This window comes from Salvelinus namaycush, chromosome 13, assembly GCF_016432855.1.
Source record: "Salvelinus namaycush isolate Seneca chromosome 13, SaNama_1.0, whole genome shotgun sequence".
NCBI classification, from domain to species: Eukaryota; Metazoa; Chordata; class Actinopteri; order Salmoniformes; family Salmonidae; genus Salvelinus; species Salvelinus namaycush.
This window is the reverse complement of record NC_052319.1, coordinates 4,170,572-4,194,422: the sequence shown is the minus strand read 5'-3', so window position 1 is coordinate 4,194,422 and position 23,851 is coordinate 4,170,572. Positions and strand designations below refer to the sequence as shown.

Below are 23,851 nucleotides of genomic sequence, written 5' to 3'. Positions count from 1 at the left end.
CAGTCAGGATGTGGCCCAGAAGTTAATTAACAGCATGCCAGGGCGGATTGCAGAGGTCTTGAAAAAGAAGGGTCAACACTGCAAATATTGACTCTTTGCATCAACTTCATGAAATCAATAACAGCCTTTGACATTTATGAAATGCTTGTAATTATACTTCAGTATTCCACAGTAAAATCTGACAAAAATATCTAAAGACACTGAGGCAGCAAACTTAGTGGAAATTAATATTTGTGTCATTCTCAACTTTTGGCCACGACTGTATATACAATCATAAATTACCAAAGATATGATACAAGCAGTTGAAATCGGAAGTTTACATACACTTAGGTTAGAGTCATTAAAATTAGTTTTTCAACAACTCCACAAATGTCTTGTTAACAAACTATAGTTTTGGCAAGTCGGTTAGGAAATCTACTTTGAGCATGACACAAGTAATATTTCCCAAAATTGTTTACACAGATTATTTCAATTAAAATTCACTATCACAATTCCAGTGGGTCGGAAGTTTACATACACTAAGTTGACTGTGCCTTTAAACAGCTTGGGAAATTCCAGAAAATGATGTCATGGCTTTAGAAGCTTCTGATAGGCTAATTGACATCATACCTCCATACCTTCAAACTCAGTGCCTCTTTGCTTGATATCATGGTAAAATCAAAAGAAGACTTCAGAAAATAAATTGTAGACCTCCACAAGTCTGGTTCATCCTTGGGAGCAATTTCCAAACGCCTGAAGGTACCATATTCATCTGTACAAACAATATTAAGCAAGTATAAACACCATGGGACCACGCAGCCGTCATGCCGCTCAGGAAGGAGACGGATTCTGTCTTCTAGAGATGAACGTACTTTGGTGCGAAAAGTGCAAATCAATCCCGGAACAACAGCAAAGGACCTTGTGAAGATGCTGGAGGAAACAGGTACAAAAGTATCTATATCCACAGTAAAACGAGTCCTATATCAACATAACCTGAAAGGCCGCTCAGCAAGGAAGAAGCCACTGCTCCAAAACCGCCACAAAAAATCCAGACTACGGTTTGCAACTGCACATAGGGACAAAGATCATACTTTTTGGAGAAATGTCCTCTGGTCTGATTAAACAAATATAAAACTGTTTGGCCATAATCACCATCGTTATGTTTGGAGAAAAAAGGGGGAGGTTTGCAAGCCGAAGAACACCATCCCAACTGTGAAGGACAGGGGTGGCAGCATCATGTTGTGGGGGTGCTTTGCTGCAGGAGGGACTGGTGCACTTCACAAAATAGATGGCATCATGAGGAAAGAAAATGATGTGGATATATTGAAGCAACATCTCAAGACATCAGTCAGGAAGTTACAGCTTGGTCGCAAATGGGTCTTCCTAATGGACAATGACCCCAAGCATACTTCCAAAGTTGTGGCAAAATAGCTTAAGGACAACAAAGTCAAGGTATTGGAGTGGCCATCACAAAGCCCTGACCTCAATCCCATGGAACATTTGTGGGCAGAAATGAAAAAGCGTGTGCGAGCAAGGAGGCCTACAAACCTGACTCAGTTAGGTTTGTCAGGAGGAATTGGCCAAAATTCACCCAACTTATTGTGGGAAGCGTGTGGAAGGCTACCCGAAACGTTTGACCCAAGTTAAACATTTTAAAGACAAAGACAAAAGACAATCTTAAAGACAATGCTACCAAATACTAATTGAGTGTATGTAAACTGGGAATGTGATGAAAGAAATAAAAGCTGAAAGAAATCATTCTCTCTACTATTATTCTGACATTTCACATTCTTAAAATAAAGTGGTGATCCTAATTTTTACCAGGATTAAATGTCAGGAATTGTGAAAATTTTTGTTTAAATGTATTTGGTTAAGGTGTATGTAAACTTCCGACTTGAACTGTAGATGCAGTAAAGGAGTCAATGGAGCGCAGATCATTCCATTGAGCATATTGGCGCACATTCAAACAATCTGGTATAACAAAGTGGATATTCGTCAAATCCTTCAAGATTTATGTATTACAACAGGCACTTAAGTCCGATTTTGATATACACTGCTCAAAAAAATAAAGGGAACACTTAAACAACACAATGTAACTCCAAGTCAATCACACTTCTGTGAAATCAAACTGTCCACTTAGGAAGCAACACTGATTGACAATAAATTTCACATGCTGTTGTGCAAATGGAATAGACAAAAGGTGGAAATTATAGGCAATTAGCAAGACACCCCCAAAAAAGGAGTGATTCTGCAGGTGGTGACCACAGACCACTTCTCAGTTCCTATGCTTCCTGGCTGATGTTTTGGTCACTTTTGAATGCTGGTGGTGCTCTCACTCTAGTGGTAGCATGAGACGGAGTCTACAACCCACACAAGTGGCTCAGGTAGTGCAGTTCATCCAGGATGGCACATCAATGCGAGCTGTGGCAAGAAGGTTTGCTGTGTCTGTCAGCGTAGTGTCCAGAGCATGGAGGCGCTACCAGGAGACAGGCCAGTACATCAGGAGACGTGGAGGAGGCCGTAGGAGGGCAACAACCCAGCAGCAGAACCGCTACCTCCGCCTTTGTGCAAGGAGGTGCACTGCCAGAGCCCTGCAAAATGACCTCCAGCAGGCCACAAATGTGCATGTGTCAGCATATGGTCTCACAAGGGGTCTGAGGATCTCATCTCGGTACCTATTGGCAGTCAGACTACCTCTGGCGAGCACATGGAGGGCTGTGCGGCCCCACAAAGAAATGCCACCCCACACCATGACTGACCCATCGCCAAACCGGTCATGCTGGAGGATGTTGCAGGCAGCAGAACGTTCTCCACGGCGTCTCCAGACTCTGTCACGTCTGTCACATGTGCTCGTGTGCTCAGTGTGAACCTGCTTTCATCTGTGAAGAGCACAGGGCGCCAGTGGCGAATGTGCCAATCTTGGTGTTCTCTGGCAAATGCCAAACATCCTGCACGGTGCTGGGCTGTAAGCACAACCCCCACCTGTGGACGTCGGGCCCTCATACCACCCTCATGGAGTCTGTTTCTGACCGTTTGAGCAGACACATGCACATTTGTGGCCTGCTGGAGGTCATTTTGCAGGGCTCTGGCAGTGCACCTCCTTGCACAAAGGCGGAGGTAGCGGTCCTGCTGCTGGGTTGTTGCCCTCCTACAGCCTCCTCCACGTCTCCTGATGTACTGGCCTGTCTCCTGGTAGCGCCTCCATGCTCTGGACACTACGCTGACAGACACAGCAAACCTTTTTGCCACAGCTCGGATTGATGTGCCATCCTGGATGAACTGCACTACCTGAGCCACTTGTGTGGGTTGTAGACTCCGTCTCATGCTACCACTAGAGTGAGAGCACCGCCAGCATTCAAAAGTGACCAAAACATCAGCCAGGAAGCATAGGAACTGAGAAGTGGTCTGTGGTCACCACCTGCAGAATCACTCCTTTTTTGGGGGTGTCTTGCTAATTGCCTATAATTTCCACCTTTTGTCTATTCCATTTGCACAACAGCATGTGAAATTTATTGTCAATCAGTGTTGCTTCCTAAGTGGACAGTTTGATTTCACAGAAGTGTGATTGACTTGGAGTTACATTGTGTTGTTTAAGTGTTCCCTTTATTTTTTTGAGCAGTGTATTTGGCTGTTTTCGGTGCATAGCATTTAGCAGACACTTCTTCTAAATGTTAACTACCATTCCTATAAATGGGTTGGCTGACAACGTGACGAAAACAATGTGCGTGCTTCCATGGGGCAGAAGTCTGCCTGTTGTTGTGATTCTGGATGGCCAGATTCCTAGCAAGAATGACAAGAAACTGCAATGTGGGGAATCGTAAGTGGCTTGCGTCATCTTGTTATCAAGTCAAATCTAATTTTATTTGTCACATGCGCCGAATACAACAGGTGAAATGCTTACTTTACAATCCCTTAGCATAGTTAATAAACAGCGAGTAGCAGCAGTGTAAAAACAAAGGGGGGGTATTAATGTAAATAGTCCGGGTGGCTATTTGAATAATTGTTCAGCACTCTTACGGCTTGGGAATAGAAGCTGTTAAGGAGCCTTTTGCACCTAGACTTGGCGCTACGCTACCGCTTGCCGTGCAGTAGCAGAGAGAACAGTCTAGGACTTAGAGTCACCGGAGACTTTGACCATTTTTTGGGCCTTCCTCTGACACCGCTTAATATATAGGTCCTAGATGGCAGGAAGCTTGGCACCAGTGGTGTACTGGGCCATACGCACAACCCTCTGTAGCGCCTTACGGTTGGATGCCGAGCTGTTGCCATACCAGGCGGTGACGCAACGGGTCAGGATTCTCTTGATGGTGCAGCTGTAGAACTTTTTGAGGATCTGGAGACCCATGCCAAAACTTTTCAGTCTCCTGAGGGGGAAAAGATGTTGTCGTGCCCTGTTCACAACTTTCTTGGTGTGTTTAGACCATGATAGTTTGTTGGTGATGTGGACACCAAGGAACTTGAAACTCTCGACCCGCCCCACTACAGCCCCGTCCATATGAATGGGGGCGTGTTCGACCCTCCTTTTCCTGTAGTCCACGATTGAGATCATGTCTTGTTTTGAGGTGTTTTGACTGATTTCATGTCAATGCTAATATGGCTAAAATTAGCTAGCTAACCAACAACTAACAATGTATTTGAGAAACAACGAGTGGTCATTGTGCAAATGTATTTGTCTTTTCAACAAACATTGGAGACGAAATATAGCTTACACGTTGTCAACAATCTAAGTCAACATCATCTGTTGTGTCCCATGGTTGGGCGCACATTGTTTTTATTGCTAAACAAACAACCTGTCAATAAGCTGGTTAGCATAGCTAGCATACAGAAATCGTTGGTGGTAGTCAAAGTCGTTTTTAACCATAATGCAGTTGATTGGTGACGATGACATGAACATGCGTTGGGGTTGACATCCTTACAAGCATTTTACTCCGATTTTTACGTCAACATGATGTGAAATACACATATTAAACAATAGCCTAAATGTAGGCTACTTTTTCTGGGGGGCAATGAGGAGATTCAGGATCTTTCCTCCACGTGTTTCCATGGCAATTCCATTGTTTTGGTCAAGTTCGATTGACCTCTTTACCGCAACTATTGGTATAGATTTTCTGTTAATTACCAAAATTACTCAAGATTCCAGTAACTTTGGTTATAATTATTTTTCGATTATTCTTTTAGATACAAATGTCAAATCTGTTAACAATCCTTCCTCCAAAGGACTGTTCTATAGTTTACATTCTGTGGAAATCCCCCAAATCATGGTATTTTATGTCTGGGTTTCGAATCACTCATGATACACACTACAGCAGCAGCAGCGAGTGTAATGAGGGACCTTACCTTGAGCTCCATCAGTTCCTGTGTGTTGGGAGGGGTGCTCAGTGCATTGTCTGCGATCTTCTCAAATTCATCACAGAGCCTGCAGTCACACACACGCAGGCACACACAGGACACAAACACACGCATGCACACACAGGGGATCTGGTAATTCATCACAGAGCCTGCAGTCAGACCATATTAGAGCGAACTCAGAGTCGTTGGCAGCACAGCCAGGCCAGAGCATGAAAGTCTGACTAATGAATGATAGCACTTTACAGGGAGCTCTGAATGGTATTGTGATTTAAAGGTCAATAATGTAGGGCTATAACACTTGTTTTTGTAAAAAAAATAATACTTGTTCACGAAGTGGGGTCAGCTAAGGTCCTGCACTCTATTTGGTATTGGTCAAAAGTAGTGATGCACCGATATGACATTTTGGCCCGATACCGATATCCGATAATTTCCTTGCCAAAAAAAACCCAATACTGATAACCGATATTTAAAATTTTAGCGGCCTTTTAAGCATTAACACACACACATGGACGCAGCGGTCTAAGGCACTGCATCTCAGTGCAAGAGGCCTCACTAAAGTCTCTGGGTCGAATCCAGGCTGTGTCACATCTGGCCGTGATTGGGAGTCCCACAGGGTGGCCCACAATTGGCTCAGCGTCGCCCGGTTTGGCCGGGGGTAGGTCATAATTGTAAATAACAACTTTTTATTAAGTGACTTGCCTAGTTAAATAAAGGTTACACACACAACTGACCAAAAAGTTATTTTGTTGGCATGTCCCCATTACCAGTAAAACATAATCAAAACCTATTTCTTTAAGTTACTTGCTGTGATGATTCATTGTTCATTTGTTCAGTCATTTCATTCTCAACCAGGATTTATATGGAACGCCGTCTGGGTCTTTGCGTGTCACAAAACATACTAATTAACACTATTTGACATGTCAAATAAGATTGTTGACCAATCAGGACCTGAATATGACTGCACGTCACATAATAATTTAAAGCATTCATACATTTTTTACGTAGTTATTACACATTGATTACACTATCACTCGTATTTGTCACAACGATTCATCGATACGTATGCTATGATGCTGTTAAAGTTGTCTCGCGCACCTACAGTGCTGGTCATAAAAAAAAGCTAGCTAGCTCATGGATGCAAACAATGTTCTTCCCCAAAAACATAGCAAAACGAAATAATCTGTTTCAGTAGCTATAGTTAGCTAGGTGTCATCCTCTAAAATAACCCTAATTTATAATACAGTCCTTATTTGATTAATGGTGGTCGGACCCATCTATGTGAAGCTAGCCACAATAAGGATTAGCCTTCATAAAAGTATGGCATAATTCTACTATTTGTATTCATTTGCAACACTGTCAATGACATACTTTTATTTTGACGGCAAACCGCAAATTCCACTTTTGTGCCTAATTCTTATTGTGGCTAGCTTCACAACACATAACCTGGTCCGGTCGAGCCTCACTAGCCAGATGAAGCTAGCTGGCTGCTTAAAACGTTAGCTTTGGGCAACAGGGTTAATTAGCTGGCTAGCTATTTATTTTCATGGACTGAAGTTCAATTTCAGTAGGCGAACAACAAGTGGCAACCCAGCTAATACTTACAAGGATTCATAAATCATTGCTAAGAATAATGAAAATGACTTCAGTTTTTACTGGTCATTGTTTTCAGGCTGGTTGTATTGGTGCTAGCTAGGTACCAAGCTAAAGCTAGCTACCCCAGGAGTTGCAGTCGAACAAATTATGCTTTATTACCAACGCGGTATTGTAAACACATCGTTCGTGGCCGGTGTTTGCTGACTTTTTTGTACAGCTTTGACAGTACTACTGTATCTTTTTTGACAAGCAAAGATCCAAACGGCGTTCCATAGTATGTATGTTGTGAAGCTAATAGCAGTGACGATATTACTGTGTAACTCCGGTAGGACAACATCGGAAAAATAGCGCACTTTGTAGTGTTAACTGGTGCTCGACAGAACGGTTGATTGTCAAGGGCAATGAATTCCATTATCTTGGCTTTAATGGTTTTCACCTTTGAGTTGTCTCGCTAAAATGTTGTTACTCTTTCAAATGACTGCTTGACATGTTGACTGCTCGATCCTCACAGCAGACATTGTGGGCTAGTTTATGAATGCTGTGTTGCACGTATAGCGCAACATTTTACGTGGCGTCGTGACGTCACGTACCTTCGTTATATAGGTATGAACGTCAGCTTTGACATCGGTTTTTCACATCGGGCGTTAAACTAGACATTGGCCGATACCGATGATGGCATTTTTAGCTAATATCGTCCGATTCCGATATGTTCCCCGATATATCGTGCATCCCTAGTCAAAAGTGAGAAGTTTGATTGCAGAACGTATTTTTATGCCCAAGGTATTTCTTGAGGAGAACCTTCACTCTGACAGAGCACTTTCTGCAATGGTCTCAGGGATGATTTTTGTGTGTGCTTTGTTTAGGCCTAAAGTTCATTCTGAGAGAATGGGAATCTTCACAGGGTAGTAAAGTGACTCACTTCTTGTTCATTTCCTGGTGGTTTTCCAACATATGTGTGACCAGATGTTGCCGCAGTCCCTCGGCACGCTTCACCAGGGCACGGATCAGTTCGTGGCAGTGCACTTCAAACATACCCAGGCGCACCACCTGTTGTGCACAATATGGCAAGGAAGAGAAGACAATGGAAAATCTCTATTGCAAACCATGTTTGAATGACCAAAGCTTGTTAACAATGCTGCTTGAAACTAGTGTTGTAACTCTAAATCCTAGCAACACTTTATCAAGCTCAATACCAACAGTGGTTGCAATAGCCTATCACTGCTCTAAATGACTGCAGTGAAGCATATCCTCCAAACAAATCCAAACAGTCCATACCCTCAGGCACCCAGTATCTATTGAGTATATCCCCATTTCGTATATTTACCATTTTCCAGGCCTAAATGTCCTCAATAAAGATAAAATGTGTTTCACCTTCCTTAGTTGAATTTACTTTTGAATGTAGGCATACTTATTTTACGTAACTCTGTTAAAGAGGCGTATGGTGGGAAGGGTAGAGGCCAAAATGAGCAATTCAACTTCCATAGGGTATCTTTAAAATGGGCTAAAATGTAACATTGGTCTAAACTAGATCCACACCTTGCTGGAGCTGTACTGGATCTCATCTGCCAGCTGTTGGTAACGGGTGACCTCCATCATGATCTCCGGGAAGGAATGCTGCTCGCGGAGGAACTGCTCCACGTCATCCTGGGCCTGCTGGGACACCAGGGGAGCGTACTTGTCGTAGAGTCGCACATGGTCCAGAGGCCCGGCGCTCTCCTCCCAGATTACCCTCCTCACCTCGTCCTGCTGGGCCTGCATGATCTCCGGGAGGACGATGGGCTTGAGTGTGCTCCCGCTCTGGCAGCCCGGCTTGGGAAGAGTGTTGTAGGATGGAAGGTGGATGAGGTGATATGATGGGTGTTAAGTCTTATACTCGTGCCGTAAATTGTGAGGGTAAGACACACAAACACAGTAGGATGTCTACTTCTTCAATTCAAGCCAAAGAGATACACAGTGGCACTGTCATCCCAACACACAGACACACACACACATATATATATATATATATATATATATATTACCCATTCTGAGTAGAGCTTGGTCTCCACGCGCGGCACCAAGCTGATGGATTTCAGCATGATGTCGTAGACGTTGAGAAGGATGACCTCAAAGTCTTTGAAGTCAGGCTCAAACTTGATGTCATTCTCATCCAGGATCAGACGCAGGACAAAGCCAGGGTGCTCATAGGCCCTCACCGAGTACTGGGAGATAGGACCCTAAAATCAAAATGACTGGCATACACTGAGTGTGTGTGTGTGTGTGTGTGTGCGTGTGTGTATTGTAGTTACCGGGTCCTGGGAAATGAGGTGTGTGTAATCCTGGATGGACTCCAGTGCTAGACTCTGGAGCTGTGAGGCCATCAGGGCAGCCACACAGTTGAAGAAGGACTGCAGTTTGGCTGCGTTGGTGTTGCTGGGGACCAGCTTGCGTTTGTTCCCCTGGTAGTAAATGTGCTGAACTTCGGGAAACCACCTATTCATAAAAACAAAGTTAGGTTATAGGATAGGAATGGAAGACAAGACACAGCCCGGCTAAAATGCTACTTTTCACTGACATGCCACCTCGGAAGCCTGTTACAGTTATTTTTAGGTGTTTGGTAGTATCAAGCACAGGAGGTTGGTGGGACCTTAACTGAGGAAGACGGGCTCATGGTAATGGTTGGCGCGGAATAAGTGGAATGGTATCAAATAACACATGGGGTGTTTCTCAATATGCATTCTACTGTGCTCCACACTCTCATGCGCTGAGTGTAATCTCCGACGATGTTCTCTTGAGTAAGTTCTTGTGAAGACGAGAGTGTGGAGAATGCATAAAACATTACATTTCAGAAGCACTCGCACTCCCCCTACTGTATTACCTCACGTTTCACCTCCCCATTCACTGAACCTTCTTCCAGCGAGGACAATGGCAACAATAGACGAAACAAAATATACACAAAGCAACCGTTTTACTTCATAACTATCAGCTAGCTATATGTGAATCGTAAAAATCTATCTAGTCAGGTTGTTTAACAAGTAAAAATGAACAAAAAAATGAATATTATGCAAGATAGATGTCAATTCTTCGTGGCTTTCTGGCTAGCTAACAGTAGTAGCTAGACAGCCCTATTGACTCATGACCTTGCGATCTACGGTACGTAGGCAGGTAAACATGCCAAAACTAACACAGCATGCATTTATTAACGTATCAAGATAAAATATTGTTGTCAGGCAACATATGACATGTGAATAGTCAGCATTTCATTATCGCTTCAGCTCATATAATGTCCACCATTGATTTCAAGAAATCATGCGTCATTTTTTACTTTGCTGCGTCATATTTCTTTGCATACTTTCCGTTGAAGCTTGCATCGATGCATGCTTCAAAATATTTACAAACGAAGTACGCTTCTCGAATGCATGCTCCATTTCACATGCCTTGATTTTTACTCATACTCTGACCCTGCCATGGCCCCAATTTGCATGCTCAGAGCACAGTAGTATGCATTTTGAGAAACACCTATGGTTTCCATGTGTTTGATGCCATTCCATTTGCTCCGTTCCAGCCATTATAATGAGCCGTCCTCCCCTCAGCAGCCTCCACTGGTATCAAGTGTTGGATTATAGCTTGAAATATGCTTTTTCATGTTACCATATTAGAACTTAGAACTTATTTGATTGCTGTATAATGAATGTATATGTTGAGGTCAATGGAGGGATAACAACTAGGTGTATGGAAAGTTACTGAGTGAGGAAGGAGGAGTGCAGAGCTTACATTCTGTTAGAACATGTTATTGTTAAATCTCAAGAATCCTATAAGGAGAGGAAAATGGTAACCGTCTGGTTTCAGTAACAGATAAGGTAGGACAGCCGTGAATTAAGAAGGAGTGAGGATTCGGGCCGAGGTCAGGTCAGATGAAGTGAGAAGGAACAGTCACCACTTAAGGTTTTGCCTAGCAACAGAGATGTATTGACTGTCTAGAGGTGCAAGGAGTGGACTCCGCCTAGGAGGGTATAAATATATGTGCTTGTGTAAACATGTCCAGTGGGTGAATAAACATGGTTTGAGCTTTGACTACTTGTCTGCTAGTTTTTCACTCTGTTTGTCAGAACCTAACAAAAGTCCATGTGGAATCGCTTGCTAGTTAGCAGTGCACTTGTAGTATTCATACTGCAAGTGACATCAATCCTCCTGAGACCTGAAGTAGTTGTTTCCTTTTTCAGCAAGGGACATGGCTTTTGTGAGGTGACAGGAAATGTAAGTGTAAAGTGTTAGTATGCAGGTCACTGGTTCTAGCCCAGTGGGAACCTACTCTATTACATGTACTCATACTTTTTGAGGAGGATGTCCTTGGCACACTCAATGTGTCTGGTGACTAGATGCTGGAAGATGGAGAGCTCCATGGACTCCTGCCTGTTCTGGAACTCCTCAACATCGATGAGACGCATCTTCCTACAAGGAGAACGCAGGGGGTGAGAGATTAAAGAAAAATAGAGGCAGACATAGAGCAGAAAAGATGACAATACTGAATATAAAGGCTTGGGACAGTGAAAGAGAAGAAAAATATAGAAAGAAATAAGACTATGAGAATAGGATGGTAGGATAGAAGTGTACTCACTTGAAAGACACATGCCACAGGTCCAGCACTGATAGCATAGTGGGGTTGATGGAATGCAGCTTGTCTCTCATCCTCTTTTGGGCATAAAGGAATGATTTGTTCCATGGTTTAGGGACCACCTCCATTCTTAAGAGTGAAAATTATGTACAGCAAGGAAAAGAGGATAAGAAGAAGTTTAATATTTTTAAGAGGAATACAATTTGACCAAAAAAGGATAATTAGAACATTTCAACCAACATGGTCTTTGTCAAGTAACTGAAGACCACGACGGTCAAAATGTTGCTTTATTAAACAACCAAGTTCGGGAGCAACAAAACACTCAGGAGACATTCCTTTTTTTCTATAGGCAATTAATCTGAGCCCATGTGGTTTCTTGTCCATGTAATAGGACCAAGTGTGTTTCAAAGTACTGCACACATTGTCACATTCTCTCTCCATTTTATGGGACTTACTCAACTCTGTGAGGAGGAACATCTTTGACCTTGTCTTCATCGTTTTCCCTCGGGTCCCGAAGTACGAAATCCACTGCAAACAGCAGCAACAAAACAACATGACTAATTAAAAAGCAAGACTGTGCAGCAAAAGGCTAATAATAGATATGCACATTTTAGAACAGAACCTAGAGAAAAATCTGAGTCTACAGACAGATATGCCTTAATGATAATTTAAAGAACAAAGATGGATTTGTGTTGGGTTAGGTACCAATGGCTTTCTTCACACTGAGCAGGTAGTCCTCCTTCATCTCGTCTGATAGCAGCTCTATGGTCCTAGTCAGCCTCTTCAGGTGAGTGGGCACCAGGTCCAGAACATTCTCCAGCCAAGAGTCCTCCATGGCTGCCACATGCTCTGTGTCGATCCCATTGCGGATGTAATAGTAATATCTCTGACAAGGTGGACATAAAAAGATAAGACACATTAAAGAGCTAATCCACAGTTGCTACATTCATTTTTGGACCTATTAATTAACAATATACCCAAAAATGTCACCTTCCCTTACCAGGATATCCTTCTCTGTAGCTGTGGGGGACCCACAGGTAGGGGGCTGACTGTCCTCCACAATGGTTTTGCCACTGGCAGACTCATGCTGCCTGAAACACGGGGTAATTTGGTGAAAGGAGAATGTTGTATTTCAGTGAAAAGTGCTACCGAACGTCAGGTGAGTCGGTGTGTGGATGCTTGGATGGATGGAGATGAATAGGCAATGTATGGATTGATTGATTATTTGATTGGACTCACAGGATTATGCCGACCAGGGCACTGCGGAACTGCTCCCGGTCTTTTTTGGGCTGAGTGTGGCTACTGCTGCGATGTTTGGAGGACTCTGATGACAGGCCAGCCTCTCTGCTCTGGGAGTCCTCCAGGCCTCTGCTCAGGCTCTGGTAACGCCTGGTCCCCGACCCTCCACCCAGCACATCTCCTACAGTGGAAACACGTCATTATAGGTCACATAAGACACTTATAGGGGGGATTATAAAGCATAGTATTGCCTTCTCCACACAGTTACAGTGGATGGACTTTATCATATAGGTCACAAAGAAACATATGGGGCATTGGGGTGATGGGAATATATTCCACGCAGTTACAGTATGTGAGGCTAAGAAAAAAACATGGTGAGGGAAGTCAGTTATAAAATCCATAATTTTTTTACCACTCAATTTACAGTTTGTGGAGGGTGTGTGTATGTTCAAAAAGTATTGTTCTTATTGTAAGGAGCTATGTCTACTCATTGATTGCAACATACAATATGCTGTTCTCCATTAGAGTCACCTTTGGTTAATTATGTTTTGAAAACTATAACGAAGTTGAAACTATGTCCAATTTGCTACATCAGTGAGAACATAACTTACTGGACAGTCTAACTGCCGCCCCAAAGCCATGGGACTCTCCTCTGACTGGCGGCTGCAGGACAAAGGCAGGAGCTGTCTCCTGCCACTGGGGTTTGGAGCGGATCTTTGAAGACAGATATAATTGAATAGTTTAGTGCAAAACGAGAGAGTACGGGACTAATAAATTAAAATAATTGGAAATGTAACAATTAGATGGTTAGTTATTTGAGTTACACCACCCACACTTTCTATGAAGCAAAGCCAAGACATTATGCTTAGTCTATATTGGACAAACTTGTCTGCTACATAGGCTTACTGGTTAGCAATTGCCAAAGCCTGGGAGACTGATGTTAGGCAGCGTACCTGTGGAAGTTGTGGTAGGAGGCGGTTTGGACTGTCAGGGATCTTGGTCAGCTTCTTATTATGCAAAGACTTCTGTGAAGAGAACGTTGAACATTGTCATTCGGACCTAGGTGGCTAGCTGGACATGACAAATGTCACTGAGTAACAATCGGAAATGATTCAGATCCCCTGACCTTTTCCACATTTTGTTACATCCTTTTTCTAAAATTGATTAAATTAAATGTTCCCCATCATCAATCTATACACAATACCCCATAATGACAAAGTGAAAACAGGTTCTTCAACATTTTTGCAAATGTATTAAAAATAAGAAACTATAGTTTTGGCAAGTCGGTTAGGACATCTACTTTGTGCATGACACAAGTATTTTTTCCAACAATTATTTACAAATTATTTAATTGTATCACAATTCCAGTGGGTCAGAAGTTTACATACACTAAGTTGACTGTGCCTTTAAACAGCTTGGAAAATTCCTGAAAATGATGTCATGGCTTTAGAAGCTTCTGATAGGCTAATTGACATAATTTGAGTCAATTGGAGGTGTACCTGTGGATGTATTTCACGGCCTAACTTCAAACTCAGTGCCTCTTTGCTTGACATTATGGGATTTTTTTATTCTCTACATTGTAGAATAATAGTGAAGACATCAAAACTACGAAATAACACATATGGAATCATGTAGTAACCAAAAAAGCTTTGCACACTCTTGGCAATCTCTCAACCAGCTTCATGAGGTAGTCACCTAGAATGCATTTCAATTAACAGGTGTGCACAGTTAAGTTAATTTGTGGAATTTCTTTCCTTCTTAATGCATTTGAGCCAATCAGTTGTGTTGTTTTACCAAATAACCCTATTTGGTAAAAGACCAAGTCCAAATTACGGCAAGAACAGTTCAAATAAGCAAAGAGAAATGACAGTCCATCACCACTTTAAGAAATTTAAGGTCAGTCAATCCAGAAAATGTCAAGAACTTTGAATGTTTCTTGAAGTGCAGTGACAAAAGCCATCAAGCGCTATGATGAAACTGGCGCTCATGAGGACCGCCACAGGAAAGGAAGACCCAGAGTTACCTCTGCTGCAGAGGATAAGTTCATTAGAGTTACCAGATTCAGAAATTGCAGCCAAAATAAATGCTTCACAGAGTTCAAGTAACAGATACATCTCAACATCAACTGTTCAGAGGAGACAGCGTGAATCAGGCCTTCATGCTCGAATTGCTGCAAAGAAACCACTACGAAAGGACACCAATAAGAAGAAGAGACTTGCTTGGGCCAAGAAACACGAGTAATGGACTTTAGACAGGTGAAAATTTGTCCAATTTGAGATTTTTGGTTCCAACCGCAGTGTCTTTTTGAGATGCAGAGTAGGTGAATGGATGATCTCCGCAGGACCACTCAATTGGATCCCACCGTGAAGAATGGAGGAGAAGGTGTGGGGGTGCTTTGCTGGTGACGCTGTCAGTGATATATTTAGAATTCAAGGCACACCTAACCAGCATGGCTACCGCAGCATTCTGCAGCGATACGCCATCCCATCTGGGTTGCGCTTAGTGGGACTATCATTTGTTTTTCAACAGGACAATGACCCAACCAACCTCCAGGCTGTGTAAGGGCTATTTGACCAAGAAGGAGAGTGTTGGAGTGCTACATCAGATGACCTGGTATACACAATCACCCGACCTCAAACCAATTGAGATGGTTTGGGATGAGTTGGACCGCAGAGTAAAGGAAAAGCAGCCAACAAGTGCTCAGCATATTATGTGGGAACTCCTTCAAGACTGTTGGAAAAGCATTCCAGGTGAAGCTGGTTGAGAGAATGCCAAGAGTGTGCAAAGCTGTCATCAAGGCAACGGGTGGCTACTTTGAAGAATTGTCACTTTTTTGGTTACTACATGATTCCATATGTGTTATTTGTGTCTTCACTATTATTCTAAAATGTATTAAATAGTAGAAATATAGAAAAACCCTGGATGTGTCCAAACTTTTGACTGGTACTGTGTGTGTGTATATATACTATATACACTGCTCAAAAAAATGATGGGAACACTTAAACAACACAATGTAACTCCAAGTCAATCACACTTCTGTGAAATCAAACTGTCCACTTAGGAGGCAACACTGATTGACAATAAATTTCACATGCTGTTGTGCAAATGGAATAGACAAAAGGTGGAAATTATAGGCAATTAGCAAGACACCCCCAAAAAAGGAGTGATTCTGCAGGTGGTGACCACAGACCACTTCTCAGTTCCTATGCTTCCTGGCTGATGTTTTGGTCACTTTTGAATGCTGGCGGTGCTCTCACTCTAGTGGTAGCATGAGACGGAGTCTACAACCCACACAAGTGGCTCAGGTAGTGCAGTTCATCCAGGATGGCACATCAATGCGAGCTGTGGCAAAAAGGTTTGCTGTGTCTGTCAGCGTAGTGTCCAGAGCATGGAGGCGCTACCAGGAGACAGGCCAGTACATCAGGAGACGTGGAGGAGGCCGTAGGAGGGCAACAACCCAGCAGCAAGACCGCTACCTCCGCCTTTGTGCAAGGAGGTGCACTGCCAGCGCCCTGAAAAATGACCTCCAGCAGGCCACAAATGTGCATGTGTCAGCATATGGTCTCACAAGGGGTCTGAGGATCTCATCTCGGTACCTAATGGCAGTCAGGCTACCTCTGGCGAGCACATGGAGGGCTGTGCGGCCCCACAAAGAAATGCCACCCCACACCATGACTGACCCATCGCCAAACCGGTCATGCTGGAGGATGTTGCAGGCAGCAGAACGTTCTCCACGGCGTCTCCAGACTCTGTCACGTCTGTCACATGTGCTCATGTGCTCAGTGTGAACCTGCTTTCATCTGTGAAGAGCACAGGGCGCCAGTGGCGAATTTGCCAATCTTGGTGTTCTCTGGCAAATGCCAAACGTCCTGCACGGTGTTGGGCTGTAAGCACAACCCCCACCTGTGGACGTCGGGCCCTCATACCACCCTCATGGAGTCTGTTTCTGACCGTTTGAGCAGACACATGCACATTTGTGGCCTGCTGGAGGTCATTTTGCAGGGCTCTGGCAGTGCACCTCCTTGCACAAAGGCGGAGGTAGCGGTCCTGCTGCTGGGTTGTTGCCCTCCTACGGCCTCCTCCACGTCTCCTGATGTACTGACCTGTCTCCTGGTAGCGCCTCCATGCTCTGGACACTACGCTGACAGACACAGCAAACCTTTTTGCCACAGCTCGCATTGATGTGCCATCCTGGATGAACTGCACTACCTGAGCCACTTGTGTGGGTTGTAGACTCCGTCTCATGCTACCACTAGAGTGAGAGCACCGCCAGCATTCAAAAGTGACCAAAACATCAGCCAGGAAGCATAGGAACTGAGAAGTGGTCTGTGGTCACCACCTGCAGAATCACTCCTTTTTTGGGGGTTTCTTGCTAATTGCCTATAATTTCCACCTTTTGTCTATTCCATTTGCACAACAGCATGTGAAATATATTGTCAATCATTGTTGCTTCCTAAGTGGACAGTTTGATTTCACAGAAGTGTGATTGACTTGGAGTTACATTGTGTTGTTTAAGTGTTCCCTTTATTTTTTTGAGCAGTGTATAAAGTAGTGATGGATATATATATATATATAAGATTATACTTTATTAATCGATTTATTAAATGTATTTATTAAAGATTATACTTTATTAATTGAAAATCAAAAGAAATGCAGAAAAAAATAAGTACACCATTAGTTTCAATAGCTGGTGTTGCCCCCTTTGGCTGAAATAACTTATTGTAGCCGTTTCTAGTAACTGTATCAGTCTTTTACATCGACTGGGAGGCATTTTTGCCCATTCTTCTTTACAGTACTGATTCAATTGTGTCATGTTCGAGGGCTTTCTTGCATACACGGCCCGCTTCAAGTCCACCCACAGCATTTTGACAGGAATGAGATCTGGGCTTTGACTCGGCCATTCCACAACCCCACATTTCTTCTTTTTGAGACATTCTGTTTTAGCTTTGCTTGTGTTTTGGATCATTGTCCTGTTGCAAGATCCATGTCCGGTTCAGCTTCAGCTTTTTGACAGATGGCCTCACATTCTCCTCAATAATTCTCTGGTACAATATGGAATTCATGGTTGACTCAATGATGGCAAGTTGGCCAGGCCCTGAGGCAGCAAAGCAGCCCCAAACCATAATGCCACCGCCTCCACACGTTACTGTTGGTATGAGGTTCTTCTGTTCAAAGGCAGTGTTTTGTTTTCGCCTGTCCAGATCACATTGTTCCAGTAGTTTGGTCTTTACCCAGATGTTGTCTGGAGATGTCAGTTGTGTCTTGATATTCTTTCTTGAGAGCAGAGGCTTCTTCCTGCCTGACCTCACATGTAGGCCAAGTTTGTCCAGTCTCTTTCTGACAGTTGACTAATGCACTTCGACATTGATTGTGGCAAGAGAGGCCTGTAGATCCCTTGATGTTACCCTGGGGTTCTTTAAGACTTCTATGAGCATCTTTCGGTCAGCTATTAGGCTGAATTTGGTGGGACGACCTGTCCTAGGTAGATTGCCAGTGGTCTGAAATTTTCTCCATTTGCAGATGATCTATCGGACAGTGGAATGATGTACTTCGAAATGCTTGGCAATATATTTGTAATTCCTCCCGACTCATGGGCATCAATAATATTTATTCTAAGGGCCTTGGATAGCTATTTTGATAGTGGCATGATGTGTTATCACACACCCAAATGGTTAAAACCAACCAGACCAAGTTACTCTCTAATGATTTTCTAATCATTAGCACCTGTTTTGGTACACCTGATTCTAATTTTAACCATTTTATGTGATGGTAAAGGTAGGGGTGTACTAACTTTCTGCACATAAGGAAATTGCATTTTTGTTTATTTTAATTGCAAAACATTTTCAACGTTTTTTGTTGTTGTTGTGATTTGTTAAATTGGGTTACATTTATCGATGAATGTCGATGGAATTTAGCTCAAATATCCATGTGTCCAAATATGTAAAAAAAATATATAATAATAATACTTTCCAGGGGGTGTATTTACTTTTTTTAATGACTGTATATCCATTGATTGCTGAAGAATGTAAATACAGCCTAGGTACCAAGGTACTGTATAGGGTACATAACAATATTATGCAAATGTTTATGTTTTTGTTGTAATTTCAATCTTTGTAAACAAATAATGTAGCTTCAAAATGCATTTTAAGCCACAGTCTGTCCTGCTGTTCCTTAGCTGAATAATGGACAAAAGGAGCCTAACATTACTCCTTATAGTCCAAGGACCTTACATGTTCTGTTTAGAGGCTAATTGGCTATGGCTGCCAAACAGCCAAATACTAAACTCAGCAAAAAAAGAAACGTGCCTTTTTCAGGACCCTGTCTTTCAAAGATAATTCGTAAAAATCCAAATAACTTCACAGATATTCATTGTAAAGGGTTTAAACACTGTTTCCCATGCTTGTTCAATGAACCATAAACAATTAATGAACAGGCACCTGTGGAACGGTCGTTAAGACACTGTCAGCTTCCAGACGGTAGGCAATTACGGTCACAGTTATGAAAACTTAGGACACTAAAAATACCTTTCTACTGACTCTGAAAAACACCAAATGAAAGATGCCCAGGGTCCCTGCTCAACTGCGTGAACGTGCCTTAGGCATGCTGCAAGGAGGCATGAGGACTGCAGATGTGGCCAGGGCAATAAATTGCAATGTCCGTACTGTGAGACGCCTAAGACAGCGCTACAGGGAGACAGGACGGACAGCTGATCGTCCTCGCAGGGGCAAACCACGTGTAACAACACCTGCACAGGATTAGTTCATCCAAACATAACACCTGCGGGACAGGTACATGAGATCAACAACAACTGCCCGAGTTACACCAGGAATGCACAATCCCTCCATCAGTGCTCAGACTGTCCGCAATGTACTCTGGAGTGGGATGGATTTGGAGGTGGAGGGTCCGTCATGGTCTGGGGCGGTGTGTCACAGCATCATTGGATTGAGCTTGTTGTCATTGCAGGCAATCTCAACGATGTGCGTTACAGGGAAGACATCCTCCTCCCTCATGTGGTACCCTTCCTGCAGGCTCATCCTGACATGACCCTCCAGCATGACAATGCCACCAGCCATACTGCTCATTCTCTGCGTGATTTCCTGCAAGACAGGAATGTCAGTGTTCTGCCTTGGCCAGCGAAGAGCCCGGATCTCAATCCTATTGAGCACGTCGGGGACCTGTTGGATCGGAGGGTGAGGGCTAGGGCCATTCCCCCCAGAAATGTCTGGGAACTTGCAGGTGCCTTGGTGGAGGAGTGGGGGTAACATCTCACAGCAAGAACTGGCAAATCTGGTGCAGTCCATGAGGACGAGATGCACTGCAGTACTTAATGCAGCTGGTGGCCACACCAGATACTAACTGTTACTTTTGATTTTGACCCCCCCTTTGTTCAGGAACACATTATTCAATTTCTGTTAGCCACATGTCTGTGGAACTTGTTCAGTTTATGTCTCAGTTGTTGAATCTTGTTATGTTCAGACAAATATTTACACATGTTAAGTTTGCTGAAAATAAACACAGTTGACAGTGAGAGGTCGTTTCTTTTTTTGCTGAGTTTGCATCTAAAAATGAATCGAAAATTGCGGTACGGTTCTAAAAACATAAAGGCCTTTACTTTGATATCAAATCAAAATAATTTCACAAAGCAAAATATACACTTACTGTACACTGTTTTAACTGTTTTAACACAGTTGCCGCTGACAGTATTTTTCAGTGACAACAGGCCTTCTGTTTACACACAGCTGTTCAGAGTTGCAGATATATCATTAGCATAGGTAGTCGACTCTGAAATATGGCCGTGGAAACCCTAACGTAAACTCACCCCATTCCGTACAAATGTGCGTAACCGCGACATTCAAACGAGGCTACAAAGAAAACTAATGGAACTGTAGCGACTGTGTTGACTTCAAAATCGGGGGTGTGAACTAGGTGTCTATTCAAGCGTTGATCGACATGGTAATGGCTCTATAGTATTGGAGAAAAGTTGAAAAAACTGACCCTCCGTTATATCTTGACGTGTCATGTCGTAACGTACAGCACGCATAAAGCAACTATTTCTGTCTTACAATCTCTCTCCACCAGGTGTAGCACTTCTCTCATCGTTTAAAAACAAAAAATGGACAGTGACGGGGGTAAGGGGGGATACCTAGTCATTTTTTGCGTCATCATTGCATGCGATCATCATTCTCAAAGCCGCTGTTTACTTCTAAGATCACTTTAGCACCGCCCTAAAAACCCGATTCAAATTCGACACAAACCTTCAAATAGGTATGTAATGACACATTATATAAACTCTTTATAGTGTTTTATTTACATTTTAGAGGCGATAAGTTGGACAGATCGAGTGAAAAAAGCAATTTTCCCCCACGACATATGTCCTTCTCACTATCACGTATTAGTTTTGCTTCCCCACCCGCCATTTTTAAAAAGACCCGACGGGGCTCATTGCCTGCTTGAATTATGCAGAAACGGGCAGTGTTTAGGTCATGTAATTGATTCTGTTGGAAAGGGGAGAAATTGTGCTTTACAAAGGTATTGACATTACAGTTGATCTGGAAGTATTATGTTTTTGGAGGGCTAAAATAAGGGCAATTGTATGGACCAATTGTACAGACCAAGGCGATGTACGAGTTTACGTTAATCCTATAAAGGTACATTTGACCTTTTTTTTCAAAAACTATTTCTCGCTGATATGAAAGATACGTTCCGACCTTATATTTCCAAAACAGTACCGCAAGTGATGCATGTTAATTTTCAGGGCAAGTGTTGGCGCACTTAACAAAACTCCCCCCGCCAGAAGACGTCAATTGTTTTCAGGATTCAATTTCAACCACAGGATTATGTCATCATGGTAACCAAATTTTAACATAGACAAACCTTGTATAAAATATGTTTAATTTGTACCTTTAAGACAACGTCAGATCCTCAACGTTATGTACACTATCAGAAAAAAATTAACAATAGGCTGGGAGGCACCTCTTACTGGAGAATGTGTCTATCTAAAGCTACCTTTTGGTCTTCCATCCATGGTTTTAACCAAGCCCAGCCCTGTTTAGCTTTGATATTTTCCAATGAATATTACCAATGTGAGAATGATTGTTGAGTCATGCCAAAGAGTAGGTTTAACAGAGCAGCAAATTAATAATGCTATTTACAAAGTCAAAAGCTATTGTTTCAATTTAACACAGGATTCAACCGCAAAAAAAATAAATAAAACGGCCTCGTGGTTTCAAGCACTGGTTGATTTCAAATGTAAAGATATTTAGTAAAATTGAATTATGTTTGGTTGTCAACACAAACAAATATCAACATTTGAAGGAGTTTGATGTGTCTTCTACTTGGACTGTTACATCTGTGTCACTGACTTTGTCTGGCTTTAATTCCAGTTTGTCTATAAATTTATAATTGATATGTTGGATTTCCGTCTCAACCAACTTTTTCCGTTCAGGTTCCATCTCAACCAACTTTAGTAACTTAGCTAACATTATGTGGGTCATGTTAGAGCAAACTCACCTGAGTTTCCATGTTGAAGAATGTAAAGAAATTATGTTATCCTCTACATACTAGTGATTGCCGTATTTAAACAAATTTAACTTTGTAACCGTTTCAAGAACTGGTCGAAGTCAGCTAACGTTAGTTAGAGGAGGTAACGTAGCAACGTTAGCAGCACATAAAATAATGTCACCACAACTTTCGCAAAACGCTACAACTAAGAAACCTGCATGTTCCTTCTTTGCAAAGCTTGCTAATAACTTCTTTTTTTTTCACAAGTATCTAGCAATTGTTTGCCCATCAAATGTGGCGTTATCTGGTTTCTTTCATAGCTAAAATCAGCCAAGTAAGTATATTTCTCGACAGCGAGCTGTTGCCACTTGCCATTTTGGTTGCTAAGGAAGCGACGTGACATGCCTCCTCCTCTCAACCACGCCTATTCCTGTACATGAGGCTTCAGGGCAATTCCATAATAACGGAATTACGCGAGACTCAGATGTTTCCCTTTAAAATGTATGTCATTTTTTGACTACTTTTAACAATTTCCGCCAAATCGCATTTGCTTGAAGAACAGTGTAGACTGCCAGCCCATTCCTTTTAAACCAATGAGGGCGATTGTATGGTTGCCATTACAGGACGCAATTTGCATTCAATTTTAGTTGCTTCTTGATTGCTTCATGAAACACCCCCTTCCTTGCAACTAATAAGAAATTAATCTGCAACTTTGTTGCATCCAGTTGAAACTTTTCAACTTTGTGCAACTAGTTGCAGCAACAGCCAATAAAAAGAAGATGTATGCAAATTTGTGTACATGGTTTATCAGTCGATACATGTAATTTCGAAGAGAACACTGTTACAATAACCAAACGGTTGGATAAACAAATAATTTGTGAAACCACGACGTAATGCAACCAATGAGTTGGGGTGAGTTTGGAATTCTCAAACATGCAGCTTCAATGTAATTGCCAGTTGCATGCCATTTTCATGGCGTTTGAGTTGCTTCATGTAACCGCAACGTTGCTTGAGAGGATGCCACCAACTAAAATTGCGTTAAAGTTGCTTTGTGTAACATTAGCCTGAGTGCTTCTAGTACAGGCTCTCCAACCCTATTCTTGGAGAGCTAACAATAGACTCCTTTCTGTGTTTACAAACATTACCGCAAGAGAGCGATGCGCTCAAGTTGTTCGCAGAACAAGGGGGAGTTCTTTTAGAACGCCAGCAAAAAAAGTATCTATTTATCTTAATACGTTTGCGGGTCTATGGCACTTTACTTGAGCCGGAGCATCCAGGAGCGATATGTATGTGGCCAATTTTACGCCATATGTATTACATTTCAAATAAAATAAATTGTAAACATTAAATATAAAGTTGAAAATGTAAACATGATATTTTCGAGGAAGGGGGAAATAATGGATGTTTAAGTCAAAAACCAAACAATTGAAAGCAAAATGTCTAGAATGGTAAACAAAAACAATGATATAATAAAGCAAAACCCCAAAACTTGCAAGCAATTGATTTTAAGCAAAAATCCTTTTCAGTTCAACTTTCCCAAAAATCTGTTATATTGAATCCATTTGCCTACGATCTTGCCTGCATTTATTACCTTTT

At 42.4% G+C, this 23,851-nt stretch overlaps 1 protein-coding gene across 1 annotated transcript in view; it reads right to left on the bottom strand.

Annotated features, from left to right (window-relative positions):
• The window catches only part of dnah7 (dynein, axonemal, heavy chain 7), a 210,130-nt gene extending 187,854 nt beyond the window's left edge, over positions 1-22,276 (bottom strand). Inside the window, exons 1-14 of the mRNA XM_039006214.1 lie at positions 22,265-22,276; positions 13,708-13,779; positions 13,366-13,468; positions 12,755-12,935; positions 12,516-12,606; positions 12,221-12,401; positions 11,971-12,043; positions 11,519-11,644; positions 11,233-11,352; positions 9,210-9,393; positions 8,943-9,122; positions 8,458-8,730; positions 7,841-7,968; positions 5,317-5,395 (exon numbers count right to left, since the gene is read on the bottom strand). Coding sequence (XP_038862142.1) covers positions 5,317-5,395; positions 7,841-7,968; positions 8,458-8,730; positions 8,943-9,122; positions 9,210-9,393; positions 11,233-11,352; positions 11,519-11,644; positions 11,971-12,043; positions 12,221-12,401; positions 12,516-12,606; positions 12,755-12,935; positions 13,366-13,468; positions 13,708-13,779; positions 22,265-22,276 — 1,803 coding nt within the window. The remainder of the gene's footprint in view (positions 1-5,316; positions 5,396-7,840; positions 7,969-8,457; positions 8,731-8,942; positions 9,123-9,209; positions 9,394-11,232; positions 11,353-11,518; positions 11,645-11,970; positions 12,044-12,220; positions 12,402-12,515; positions 12,607-12,754; positions 12,936-13,365; positions 13,469-13,707; positions 13,780-22,264) is intronic.
• Positions 22,277-23,851: the final 1,575 nt, after the last annotated feature.